At 38.2% G+C, this 12,957-nt stretch overlaps 1 protein-coding gene across 2 annotated transcripts in view; it reads right to left on the reverse strand.

Moving 5' to 3' along the window:
• SLC35A3 (solute carrier family 35 (UDP-N-acetylglucosamine (UDP-GlcNAc) transporter), member A3) overlaps window positions 1-9,444 on the reverse strand; it is a 16,272-nt gene extending 6,828 nt beyond the window's left edge. Inside the window, exons 1-5 of one of the 2 annotated variants that reach the window (XM_010084149.1) lie at window positions 9,409-9,444; window positions 2,426-2,630; window positions 1,389-1,543; window positions 1,186-1,308; window positions 1-12 (exon numbers count right to left, since the gene is read on the reverse strand). The exon at window positions 1-12 is cut by the window's left edge and continues 163 nt beyond it. In XM_010084149.1, the coding sequence (XP_010082451.1) occupies window positions 1-12; window positions 1,186-1,308; window positions 1,389-1,543; window positions 2,426-2,630; window positions 9,409-9,444 (531 nt within the window). Of the gene's footprint in view, window positions 13-1,185; window positions 1,309-1,388; window positions 1,544-2,425; window positions 2,631-9,408 lie in introns of those variants that run through there. The other variant, XM_010084150.1, reaches the window with a different exon arrangement.
• Between the last annotated feature and the right edge of the window lie 3,513 nt (window positions 9,445-12,957).

Genomic DNA, 12,957 nt, shown 5'->3' on the forward strand with positions numbered 1-12,957 from the left:
GTCTGAAGGCCACTGGATGTAAAAACAGTTATACAAAATTCACTGATAAAATCAAGTCATGAGCATCTATAAAATGCAAGGTTTTTTTTTTTTTTTTTCTGGCAACAGTAACAGTTACTAAATGCAGACAATCACATGCTTGTAAAGTTTTGTATTTTGTACCATAAATTCTTTTGAAGGACTGCAAAGCCATAATTTTTCTTTCTACATATTTGTAAGGAGTAAAATTGTGCATGAACTGGGAGAATACCCATCAATTTAAACAGGTCCAGAATTTACGTTTCATAACCCGGAACTGTTTCTGAATTCTGGCATGATTTATCACGGTCACTCACAGACACCAACTTTTGCCACTCGACAAGTTAGTCACCTTACAAATGTAAGCACACTTATAAAACCACTTACACCAGCTGTCTGTAAGATGTGATGAACTGTCTTTTGCATGTGTCCCTCTTCAGTGATTATGCTGACGACTAAAACAACCTGAAATTTATGAAGTTAAATCCTGCAATATATCTAATGCTAACAGAATAAAATGCAATGCCATAGACAGAAACATACTGAAGAGTCTGTTAACTACTATCAGAATGTTTTGTTCTCATTTCTAATAATTAAAATTTGAAAATTCTTTGAAATTTAATAATCAGAGTTTTTTTCAAAACCATACGTTTTAAAATAAAAATTTCTAGGTTATGCTAAAATCTGTTAAAAATTCTTAAAATAGTCTCTTATCCCACGATCCTGCTCTCCAAAAACTACAAACTCCTTTACCTTTAGAATAGAGGTCAAGTTTGCCTCTTGGAAAAGTTCAAGTAAATTTGCCATGATGAAACCATATCACATGGTGAACAGCAGGACTGTGCTGGCACAGAAGATCTGACCTGTGAATCCCTAATATGTGAAGAAGTGCGCCAATAAATATTGCTAGCACTGTTATTTGCAGGTTTCTCCAAAGGCCCTGTCACATTCTACAGTAGAGCGCTGGGACACAAAAGAGGTGTTATCTTCTGCCTTTGAACCATTTGTGCTGTCCCCTAGCCCTGGCCAGTTGTGATCCGTAGTTCCTGACCATGCTCTGGTCTTTGTGTGCAGCTGGTAGAATCAGAAAGCTGTATAAACAGTATAGAAATCCAAGTTCCTTGAATAAACACATTAAATAAATGCAAACTGCCTGTTAATATTTACCTGCACAAATGCCACTCCTGTCATCAATATTAGTAATGAAAGCCACTGGTATACACCTAATTTCTTGCTCAACATGGACACAGAAAACAATGCTGTGGTAAGAATTTTCAGTTGATATGTCACCTAGAAGAACCCAGAAACAGTTACTACAGCATAATTCATGGGGGTTTTTTGAAACACAGAGAAATCCAAATGCACAATACCTGGTATGTGGCTGCATCTAGGTTTGACAATGCTACATAGAGCAAGTTATTCTGAAGAGTATAAATTCCTGAAGGAATAGCAAGTTTAAGAGTTTCCATGGGTTTATTAAGGATTTCATCATGTAGCACTCTGTTCAGAGTCCGCAAATTGCACTCTAGAAAAAGAATAAAAGAAAGAGACATTAATTAAAAGGAGAGGAAAGAAAAAACAAAAAAGAGAGCTAGTGATGTTCTATTCTTAAAGATTGTTGCCCCCTTTTTACAGCTATCATTACTATCAAGACCTCAAAATACTACGTTTGTTTGACTTTCATGAGCATGTATGTAAGAAAAAAAGGCTGCAAAGTGTCTACCTGTAGCATGGAATATCAGAACTAGAACAATTATTCAAAATACTTAAAGTATAACTTATTGAAACTATACCAATATTTGAAGATGACACACTGAAGAGTATCACCTAAAAATGCACATTTAGGAGCCTACAGAGTTATCAATATTTATGCATATACAATGATAATTTTAAGCTGCTGAAGATCAAATATATATGTCAAGGAACTGGACAAATTCAGTATAAAATGTACAAAATAAGAACTAGAGCAAATCTGATTTTTTTTTTCCACTTAAAACTGTGCTTCTTCCTGTAGTAATGAATTTGCTTCCTCCCTTCTGCATCTGCTCTTTTATTATAGGCTTCTAAATGATCATTCATGCTTTGGACACACTTAAAGATTTTCATTTTTTTCCTACTTCTACATATGCATTTTGTAAAACATCTGAGCAAACACACACTTCAAGCTGTTAGTAAAAAATTTATTTTTGCACTCCGCAGTATCCCCATTCTTTAAAGAGAACTCTCTTCAGCAAATATACAATATCTTCTATCGTGTGTTGAGGAGCGAAGTGTCTTTCCAAGGCTATCTTACACAAGAAGGGAAATACTTTGTCGTATGCCTGTACTCACATGGCTGCTTTGCAGTTATCACTACAATACAGCATATTAATTAGCAAAATTACTTGGTGCAAACTTTGACACGTACTGCTGTCTTTGTAGACCAACAGAATACAGGCCAAAATCTTCAGAAGTTCAGCAATAACTACTGCAGTAGAGGATAAGTAACGAGGTCCTTCTTCTTTCAGTGTCCGAGAATAACGCATGGTCAAGACTAAGCTTGTGGTCTGAAAAACCAGGATGCTCAAGGAAAGGTATTTTAAATTGGCAGACATTTCTTGACTTTCTTCTTCCTGAAACAGAAAAAAACACCAACAAAACAAACCCAGGCTTAAAAGGTAGTATTGCAGAGAGATGTTTCCGTTAGGAATCCGCATATTAAAAAAAAGTTATCCAGGGAGCTCAACCAAAGGAAAACAACAATCCTAATCTGATATTTAAAAAGAAAAAAGGAGATCAGCACTTGGAAAATGTTTTCCAAATACGTGATTACAAATGGGGATGCAGATCAGAATATGAGAATGACAACTAATAGAGAAATAAAATGAAATATTTTTCTCTGTATTAATAACAAAGTAAAATAAGGACTATTAACTGATAATTAGCTTTCCAATTACTGGCTTCACAAAATAAATCTCCCAAGTTAAGTCAATCATGCATTTCTTTATGTACGTGAAGGCTCAGAAGGTATTTTCAATGTGAAAAAGCCCCACACTGTGGTACTGCAGCATGCCCCCTACCCCTGCTGCAATGAGCTATTTCCAGAATGAAGAGATCTCATTCTTCCACCTCTCCCAAAGTTTTTCAGATTGCAGTTTCTGCCTTGCCAGATGACACAGTGCCATCTTAAGACCGGGTGAGGGTTGGACTGCTTTAAATGAAAAGGAGAGGTATGCCTGACGCTGAAGGAAAAGGAGAGTTGTGGGAAAGCAGGGTTGGACAGGAAGCCACGGGATGGAGGAGCTGCAGGGGAGAGAGCACTAACCTGTCCTACTGATTCTCCTGCTCATAAAAATTAGCTGAATATAGATGATTAGGTGACTGCACCCACTTTCTCAGAATGCACTGACTACCACAAGTCTTCACATTAGTAAAGCTGTATCATCCTCCTCTCTGCCATGAACTTTCACCACGCTGACATAGTTTTCTTTGCCCGTTGTCACCAATTAAAGCATTAACTTAGTGCAGAAGACTAACAGAGAAAGCAATTCCCATTCGGCAAGCCCAATACATTACAAAGAAAAAAAATTGCATCGCTGATATTCAGAATATTATATAATTTTCTGCTACTCTTCATGTTGAGTATGAAGGATTTCCATATGCACAGAAATTAATGCTTTCTAGAAAAAATTAACTACTACTGCCTTCATTGCCCACATATTCAAAAAACAGAGCAGTGTTTTATAATGCCAAAGTAAAATCAAATTGGTTAATGAAAAGCTAACAAATATATTTTCAAGTAAAACACAAACAGTAACAAGTCAAGAAAATTAATGTGGTTCTTTTAGAAGAGCACTTCTAGAAGTCTAGAGACAGCATAAGCAGTACTTATTGGATGCATATGCCAGAGGTGTCCCTAGGCATGTTTTACACCTACAGGTACACAAGTTTTGACTTGTTAACTATCTAGTTTTGTACACACTGCTGAAGGAAGTGCTGGTACCTCTAAATATTTGTTGCTGAAATTGAAGCTGTTTCTTGATGATTGCATTTCTCTAGCTCAGGATGCATTTCATGACGAATTTCACTTATTTTTTCAGAGATCTGGAGAGCTGTGCTATTAAAATATTTCTGACTTGCCTTTATCTTGTCTCTAAGCATTAACAGATTTTCTCCAGTCAAGTATACAAAGTCAAATTAACACCTATATGGCATGGATACTTGGAGAGACACTGCAGTAACTTGCAAACAAATATGAACTGCCAACAGACAGAGAGATATGAAGTGCATATTTGTATCATACAGAACAAAATTGCTTACCTCAAGAATCATATGGCTGTAAAAATATTTGTAAAAGCATATTGGTAAAGGAGGAAGAAAAAGATGCCATAATGAAGAAACTGAGGATCTCCTCTAAGGAATCTTAAGAGAAAATACTTTTGTATGAACATTGAACTTCCTGAAGAAACAAATACTAAAGATGCAACTGTATTGGACAATATAAATCAGACAGAAACGTAAAGCATGAAGGAGAAGAAAGCTGCAGACAGCATTCAAGATTTGCTAACTTTTTGCACAGGAGGGTCTGGTGGAATAACCCTTTACGCGAGGATGTTAACTGTGTAATTACACATCCCCAAAAACAAAACGGAGATCAGTTAGTCAAAGAGGAACATATTTTAAGAATGTGTTTCTAGAGCTGAGAACAAGGAGGAGAAACAGAAAAACAGTTTCCTCTGAGGGTTGAAGAGGGGACATGCAAGGCAGACATACTCTCTGCAGAAATACCAGCAGCATAAAGAAGGTAGAGGCAGAAAAAAGAAAAAAAAAAATCCCCTGAGAGAAAACACAGAACTGAACTTAATGAAAAGGTCTGCCTATGCTACTGGAGAAAACTGACATTGAAAAATGCACATTTATGTGAGCCAGCTCACACAAACAATTTCTTCCATCTTTTCCTTTACATTTTTTAGTATTGAGACCCGACAATCTGGAAACGCAAAGATCAATACATAGTTAAGATGAACAATACTAAATTTCATGAAAGCAGACTTACAGATAAATAAGTTTTTAAACTTTCTGGTTTTCAGTTTTCAAAATGCTTCTGAACAAAATACAGATAATGGGAACACACATCTCTCCTGAACCTGGACCCAAATTTCTGCATTCTGTGAGCCTGTGAAGTGACAAAGGGTTTTAGAAATGTTCAAAATTCTCAGAGATTAATTCCTTAACCTTCAAAATCAGTCACAATGCCAGAAAATTCACAAATGTCTTGCTGAAATACAACCATCTATTTACTAAGTAGTTTAAAATGTAATTTTAAAAGTAAATCACTAATACCTTGCTTATGAGCAAGTATCAAAGCATTCAGCATTAAAACATACCAACAAGCGCTCAGTTTAATAAGGCCATCAGCAAAGCCATAAGGAATACATACCACAATATTATCTTGAACTATAGTCTTGTCTTCATTAGTAAGCATGATAAAAATGGGAACTTCCCCAATGTGTTTCAAAAAGGTGCCAGTAGTGGAAAATACTTCTTTACCATAATTCATTAAAGTAGTTTTAGACTTTACAAAATTCACAGAAAATGGACTTAAAGTGTCCAGTGTGATAGCTGAAATAAGGGTATTTGTTAAAAGTCATCCTGTCGGTGGTCAGCAAGTCAGGCTTGTAGAGAACAAGTGTGTCAAGTTTCATGGTGTGCTTACAAATAGTTGGTTCACAGAGCAGGAAGTACAGAGTCCTGAAACTTACGTATGCTAATAAATAACCACCCTCTACTGAGCACACATAATGTCTTATCAGCTCTCCTGGTCCCTCTTCCTTTCTTTTAAAAGAGCTGCATATCAGTTCATAGAACTCAGTGCAAATTGGGGACTGGATCTGGAAAAGGAGACAAGTACTGAACTTCAAACAGTTGAACTGTCTTCACCTGCAGTTTGAGAGCAGGTTTAGATTTACAGATTACTACCAGAGGTGTAATTGCTCTCTTCTAGCCGAGTTCCTGCTACCCTCCCTGCAACAGACTGTGCACTCGTATGCTAAATGAACTACTGACTTCAGTAACAGCCCACACTGTTGTCTTAAAGGAATAATGATATGGAAGTTCCCAATGCATTTCCTGTACAGAGTTACAAATTTGGACAGACTACTTGGTGCTCTGCAGGATGCATCTGTTCCAAAAATCAGTTTAGGTTTGCTAATTCAAAGACTGCAAGCTGAGTGGCCACATCAACTCAGTAACTTTGTATCTTACAGTGAGAGGCACTAAGCACCTGCAACTCATTAACTGTGGTGCAGACTATCACACCCGCTAACTTGGTGAGTAGGCTCATTATTTGTTTCTTTTATAGACCAGGTAAAAAAAAAAAAAGTAAGCTGCTTCTGCAGTATTATTCAGTGTACCATGTAGACACACCCTACAGGCAGCAATAAAGCAGGCAGGGAAGGAGGTCAAAGGCAGGTCTATATGGGAAGTCAACATGCAGTAAGTCAAGAGGGTATCTACAGCAATGCAACATTCAACTTCAGCACACACAGGCGGATAAAATGCAGATGGACACTATGTGAAGAGCTGTTCTCCTTAGAAGAGGATCCGGGAAAGGTTTTACAGACTCAGAAAACAAAACAAAACAACCTATACAGGAAGTAACACCTTCAGCTCAAAGTATCATACTGGGCAACGTCTGATAAATACCTGTTCAAAGGAAGCACATTTTTTTAAAAAGTGGAAAACCACATATTTCCATTTCATAATATTCATTCAGACAAAATGAATAATTTCTGACTTGCAGATTTTCATCTCCCTTAGTAACTTCTCCACCACAGACTAAAATTTTATATTTTACATTTTATTTTTATATTGTCCCTACACTCTCCCTCCTGAATACTGGTAAATTCTAATGTCTGCAGATGAAAGATATTAGGCCAAAAGGAACATAATCAATTTGACTTAAGAAACAGTAAAACTACCATTTATATTTTATTTTACCCTATCCGTTCTTAACAAAACTCGCTTATATTAATCAAAATTTATTACAGGAGCAACAAAAATATGATTACAGGACTTTCTTTACCCTTGAGATTTTGTCTTTTAAAGATCTGATGGTATAAACTGCTGAGCTTCTCAGCTCTAAATATCTGCAGTAACTGAATCTTATGTACAATTAAGGATTAGTTTATGAATTTATCCTATTCTTGAGTTTGTAGGCGGTCTCAAAATCTGACAGGATTACTCGAGTTTGCGGTATCTAAAATACTAAAAAAAGAGAATTCTATAAGGAACTGTGACTACTGTATTTTAAATACTCGTTAGTTAAACTCAGAGACTAGAGACTGTCTTGAGACATTTTCCAAAGACGGCTGGAGTCATAATGCGTATTACGGAGATCCTTCCAGCAAGCACGGCCTAATACCATCTCCAAGAACAACAGAGGAGGAGTAACTCCACAGATCCAGGCACTCCCAACATTTCACACCATGCAGAAATGATCCAAATTTCTTTTGACTGTGCATTTATCCTGCATCAATTACATTGAAAGTTGTTTCAGTAGCCCAAACTATACAGTATTCTGCATTATATTCAATTAATTCAGCCTCAATTACTAAGAAAGATTTTCTAACAGTCACTGCAGCTGCCTTTTTATTATATTAATTTCCTTAAATTTCTGAAACTTCAAATGAATATCAGAGAAAACCTGAAAAAAAGAAATCAGCATCCAAAAACCCCCAAGCATCCAATACTATCTCAAGAAGCAGCTAACACAACAAAAAACCCCAATTAACAATGAATTACAACAAGTCTCGTGACAAAAAAGCAGATTAAATTCACAGATTAAAATAACAAGATGCTTTCTGTCAAAGGACTGAACAATCCACAGTAAAAGTCACTCATGCAATTACTTTGTATTTTAACTACCACATAACAGAGGTGATGGCAATGGCACAGTCAATGAGTTGCAGATACTTAGCACCTCTCACTGTAACATACAATTAAAAAGTCACTTAAAGCAGTTTTGGGTTACCTGTGGTCACCATGTCTATAAATCAAGGTTCATTTACCACTTACCACTGACATATCTTTAGAACAAGTCCATACAGATAAAATGAGAGGAACTTATGACCGAGGGGAGGTTAACGGTACCACTGGTTTAGGCTCCCGTCCTGCAGTTTCCATCTCACTGGCAGAGCCTAGAATTCTACACAAGAGCAAAGGCCTTCCTAGGTGATGGCCTAGGCATGTACCGTATCAAAAACAAACACATCCAGAGTAACAGAAAATGGTGAAATGACGCCTTTCTAACAGGCTACAGAGTTAATGTTTGTATCAATTTCTACCCATTTACCAAAAGATTTGACATGAAAATAACTTCTACTGGCAACTACTTCTTTACTCCTCCCTACTCCATCACAAGGAAAGTCAAATTAAAAAAAAAAAATTAACTACTATTATGCTTCCAATCTTCACAGGGATGGCATTACGTGAATTACATTCATTCCAGCCTTGCTGTGAAATATTTTCACTCCTGATGGTCTTTTACATTAAAAAGGCAAGTTACAGGAGTTATTGCTATTGCTAGCTCTTATTCCATTTTATGATTAATGAGTTTAAGACTGCTTAACCAAACAAAAAGCACTTGCACATTAGTTAAAACACTAAACCAAACAGAAGCACACAACCAGCCTCTTCAAACTGAAAAAGGCAAAGTCCAAGTTTTGTGTGCCAGTACGCCAAGTTCTGCATCTGGGATCTGCCAGAAAATAAACACTGAGCCTGCCTTACAGAACAAAAAACGGAGTGGAGAGTAGAGTACACTATTTCATTTCAGTGGAACAGGTACGAACATACCTCCTGGGCTTTGAAATCAAGACAGCAGATTAAAGAAACAGGATCGTGTTCTTATATTTCTCAAATGAAATGTGAATGCAGTGCTGATGCTACACCCGTACAAATATAACAAGCTGTCAACAAAGAGGAAAAGCACAATTGGAAGACGGAGCAAGAGCTAGCTTGCAGAACTCAAAGCACCTATTTTTATAAGACTTGCTTCTACGCTTTCACACATGCATTGCCCTCTTCCCTGTGTTTGATAACATACAAGTAACAATCTACTTTCTATAACACAACTACATTCCTCAGAGCAAAGTTCTATTCTATAAATCTTCTTTTTATTGGACTCAGTATAGCTGCCTGGTTACCAAAAGTAGCACCTAATACAACAAATAGTTTACGTATAGAAATAAATGGAGGGAAGAACTCATGAAGCTCAACAAGGTCAAGTGCAAGGTCCTGGACACAGGCCAGGGCTATCCCCCATATCAATACAGACTTGTCAGCTGTTCCTCCTTAAATACATGGCACTCTTCAACTAAGCCTCTACAAATCACTTCAGCATTTTAAAACTTGCCTTGCTCTTTCATTTTTCATTTTGTTACTCATTCTTCTCGCTGGATACGTTATAATGTGTATTAAGTACACTACGCAGAAAATAAGCTCTGTTTTTCTTAGAGATTGTATTCTTCTTCAGAAGCGTTATTAAAAGCAAATCTTCCAAGAGATCTTTTCCTTACTCTTCTAGAAAAAACTAAGACTTTTTTTTTTTTTTTCATGTGAAGGTTTCCTCCAGGCAGTATTTCCATTTTCTCCATTTACATTAAAAAAATTCTAAACTGGTGAAAAAAAATAAAAACATCACTGCATTCAAACAATATTTTCATGACAAGGATAAGAAGCACAACACAGCAGAAAACTGACAGGGCTTGCTCCTGGAAGGTCATCTAGGTCCCTAGCCACAAACCTATCCTGGCCTTTTTAAAACCATGCAGATACTTCTTAGCACTGCCAAGTGCACTTATCCACGGAGCAGTTACACATTAAATTGTAACTGCTAAAGATCAACCAAAGATTTCTTCTCAACTTTGCTCTGAAAACCTAGGCTTTTGCCAAGGATGGGGGAGGCTGTATCAGCAATTCACCAGCCTATCACTCAACCAGGAAATTCCACCATTGCCAAGTCTAACAACAGGATTGCAATTACATATTAATTAACATCTAATTTCAGACAATGCTATAAATTGTTTAGGACTCGGGTAAGGTTTTCTTACAGGTTGACAAAAAACCTAGCAGAAAGGGAACGTAACACTCCTGAGTTTTTTTTTTATTATCTCACAAAGGTTTTTTGTGGGTTTTTTTCTTCTTTTTGGGGGAGGGGAGGGGGGGAATCACCATTCTAATCTGTGTAACAGTCAGGAAAAGTTGGTCATTGTGAATCTTAAAAGTGAAAGTTGTAGCTAAATACCCTTTAAGCCCATCCCCTTTATCCTTTACACTAAACCTAAGAATCCAAAGATAAGATTTCTTTGACTGATGGGCATTTGCTGGAAAGTGTTGATAACACAGGGATGTTTTAGTTACTGCTGAGCAGTGCTCACACAGGGTCACGGCCTTTCTGCTTCTCGCCCCACCAGCGAGTGGGCTGGGAGGGGACACAGCTGGGACAGCTGACCCAACTGACCAAAGGGATATTCCATACCATGTGATGTCATGCTAAGCATTAAAGCTGGGGGAAGAAGAACAAAGTGGGGAAGTTCGGAGTGATGGTGTTTGTCTTCCCAAGTAACCGTTCTGTGTGATGGAGCCCTGCTTTCCTGGTGATGGCTGAACACCTGCCTGCCCATGGGAAGTAGTGAATTAATTCCTTGTTTCGCTTTGCTTGTGTGTGCGGCTTTTGCTTTACCTATTAAACTGTCTTTGTCTCAACCCACGAGTTTCCTCACTTTCACTTTTCTGATTCTGTCCCCCACACCATCAGCAGGGGGGGAGTAGTGAGCGGCTGTGTGCTGCTTTTGCTGGCTGGGGTTAAACCACAACAGAACTCAATTTAAGGTACTGAAGGACTGAACACCGAATACATCTGGGCTTCAGCTACAGCTTACGCTATTTATGAATTACTAACGAAGTCTGGGTGCTTGAGGCAATGCAGCCACCCTCAGTCAAGGTGACCTAATTTGAGTAGAGTAACTCAAAGCAGATACTATAGTGAAAATAAATCCATAGACACTGTAGAAAGTTAGTAATTAAAAATAAAACTAGGCAGCTGAATAGTATACTGAACGTGTACAAATATAAGACAAGGAGCTTCAAAAACTCAATGGAAAAATTCTGAACTCCTAACCATTTCACAGTATTATGCTAGGTCCTAAGAGGTACAGATCTTAAGGATCACTCCTCCCTTCTTAGAGACACCCTCTGTTGATGTGATCCCGCTGTGCAGCCTCCTAAGTTCCAAAGATGGCACTGAGCCTGCACAAGCAGCATACATGTAGGTATGAACTGAAGTAATTGGTGAAGAATAAGCACAGGTGGCAAGCAATTCAAGAATAATAAGAGAGGAATGACTATATCTAACAAGCCTGTCCCAGAAATCAAGTATGTGTTGCCTCACTTAATGCTGTTTTAAGCAAACACAGGTGATTTGATTTCCCTAGGTACCTGGTTCAGATGATCCCTGCTTTTTTCTTGTTATTGCAAACAGCAGCATAACTAGTATAAGGAATTAGGCTGTGTAGGCAGCCTGTAGGATTGTTAAAGACAATCACTCTTAACAATATACTGCTCTAAATAAAGCAAATTTATACTTACTACTGCCATAGTCTTTCCCAAACCCAGTATTTTTGTTACGCATTCTACTTCTACAAACCAGAACATCATGCATCCCAAACCAATGGTTCCTTATCTCCCAGAACCATAATTTTCAATCGCAAGTTGTCACAATGCCTGCGAACACACAAGGCAATCATAAGCTACAGTTTCTAAAGGAAGAGGTTATTGTAAATCAGTTTCTCCACAACTATCAGCTTCCTCAAACTCACCCTGAAGCCTCTAAAGAAACTTGACATTGCTTTTTCTTTTACAAAAGAAAAGCACGTGTCACAGAGCAGGTGCTTGCTCGAGCAAACTGTCTATAAAGCGACAGTTTTTGTGAAGCAGGTCCTGTGTACTAGCTTAACAGAGAAGAGATGAACAGATCAGGCTCAACTCAGTCCACATAGAGAGTTCAGATGAGTCAAACACGGTGCCTATGGACAAAGGCAACCCCACAGGTTTTGGGAGAAGCAGTTTGTCACCTAATGGTCATTCTTAACCCCATTTTGTCTGTCTGAACATATGTTCTTTGAAAAGCAAGGGTTGCCTTAGATCCCAACCTTCCTGTTTAAGAGGTCATCGTGACAGATAAGCTTCCCACTATGGTGCTCACTCAGTTTTAGAAAGGTTTATTGCATATGTTATGTCCCAAATAACACACCCTGCCATTGCATAAAGCCATCTCAGTCTTCACTGCTCAACTGCTCCTTGAAAATCTTTTCTCTGATATTCAAGTCTTCCTTGCACTGATTTAAAAATACAGTTTATAGGATCCAATAAAATGAAAAACCTTGGAGTACCTTTTGGTGGTTATCTTTTACCTTCCAGTCTGCTCCATAATATCTATTATCTCATTATGTTCACTATTGCTGCATCTTCTGGTTTTCTAACTTAACCCATAAGCTTTGCATTGCTAGAGGATTTCTCATTTCAAAAACCCAGTACAAAATTGTGATGCCATAAAAACACTAATAACGGGTGCATTTCTGTCAGCTTCACATGCAGCCCTACACCCCGCACAGTGAGCACTTTCCAGCAGAGCTCCAGCTGCACGGACACGGAGAAGAACCCCAGCAAAAGAGCCCCAACCCGAGCAACGACAGAGCTGCTGGCCAGACCCGCACCCCCTCCCGCCTTCACACCGAGCTGCTTCCACACAGGTACTTCACCTTCCCCCCTCCCCTCCCTCTCCCCAGACCATCCCATTCACAAACATCTTTCTCAGGATCTCCTCAATCCCACTTTTTCCCTTCCCCAGCCCGCTCCACAGCCCAGCTTCCCACCCCATCCACCAACCCCAAGAGTCTC

The sequence above is a fragment of the Pterocles gutturalis genome, unplaced genomic scaffold (assembly GCF_000699245.1).
Source record: "Pterocles gutturalis isolate BGI_N339 unplaced genomic scaffold, ASM69924v1 scaffold29825, whole genome shotgun sequence".
Lineage (NCBI taxonomy): Eukaryota > Metazoa > Chordata > Aves > Pterocliformes > Pteroclidae > Pterocles > Pterocles gutturalis.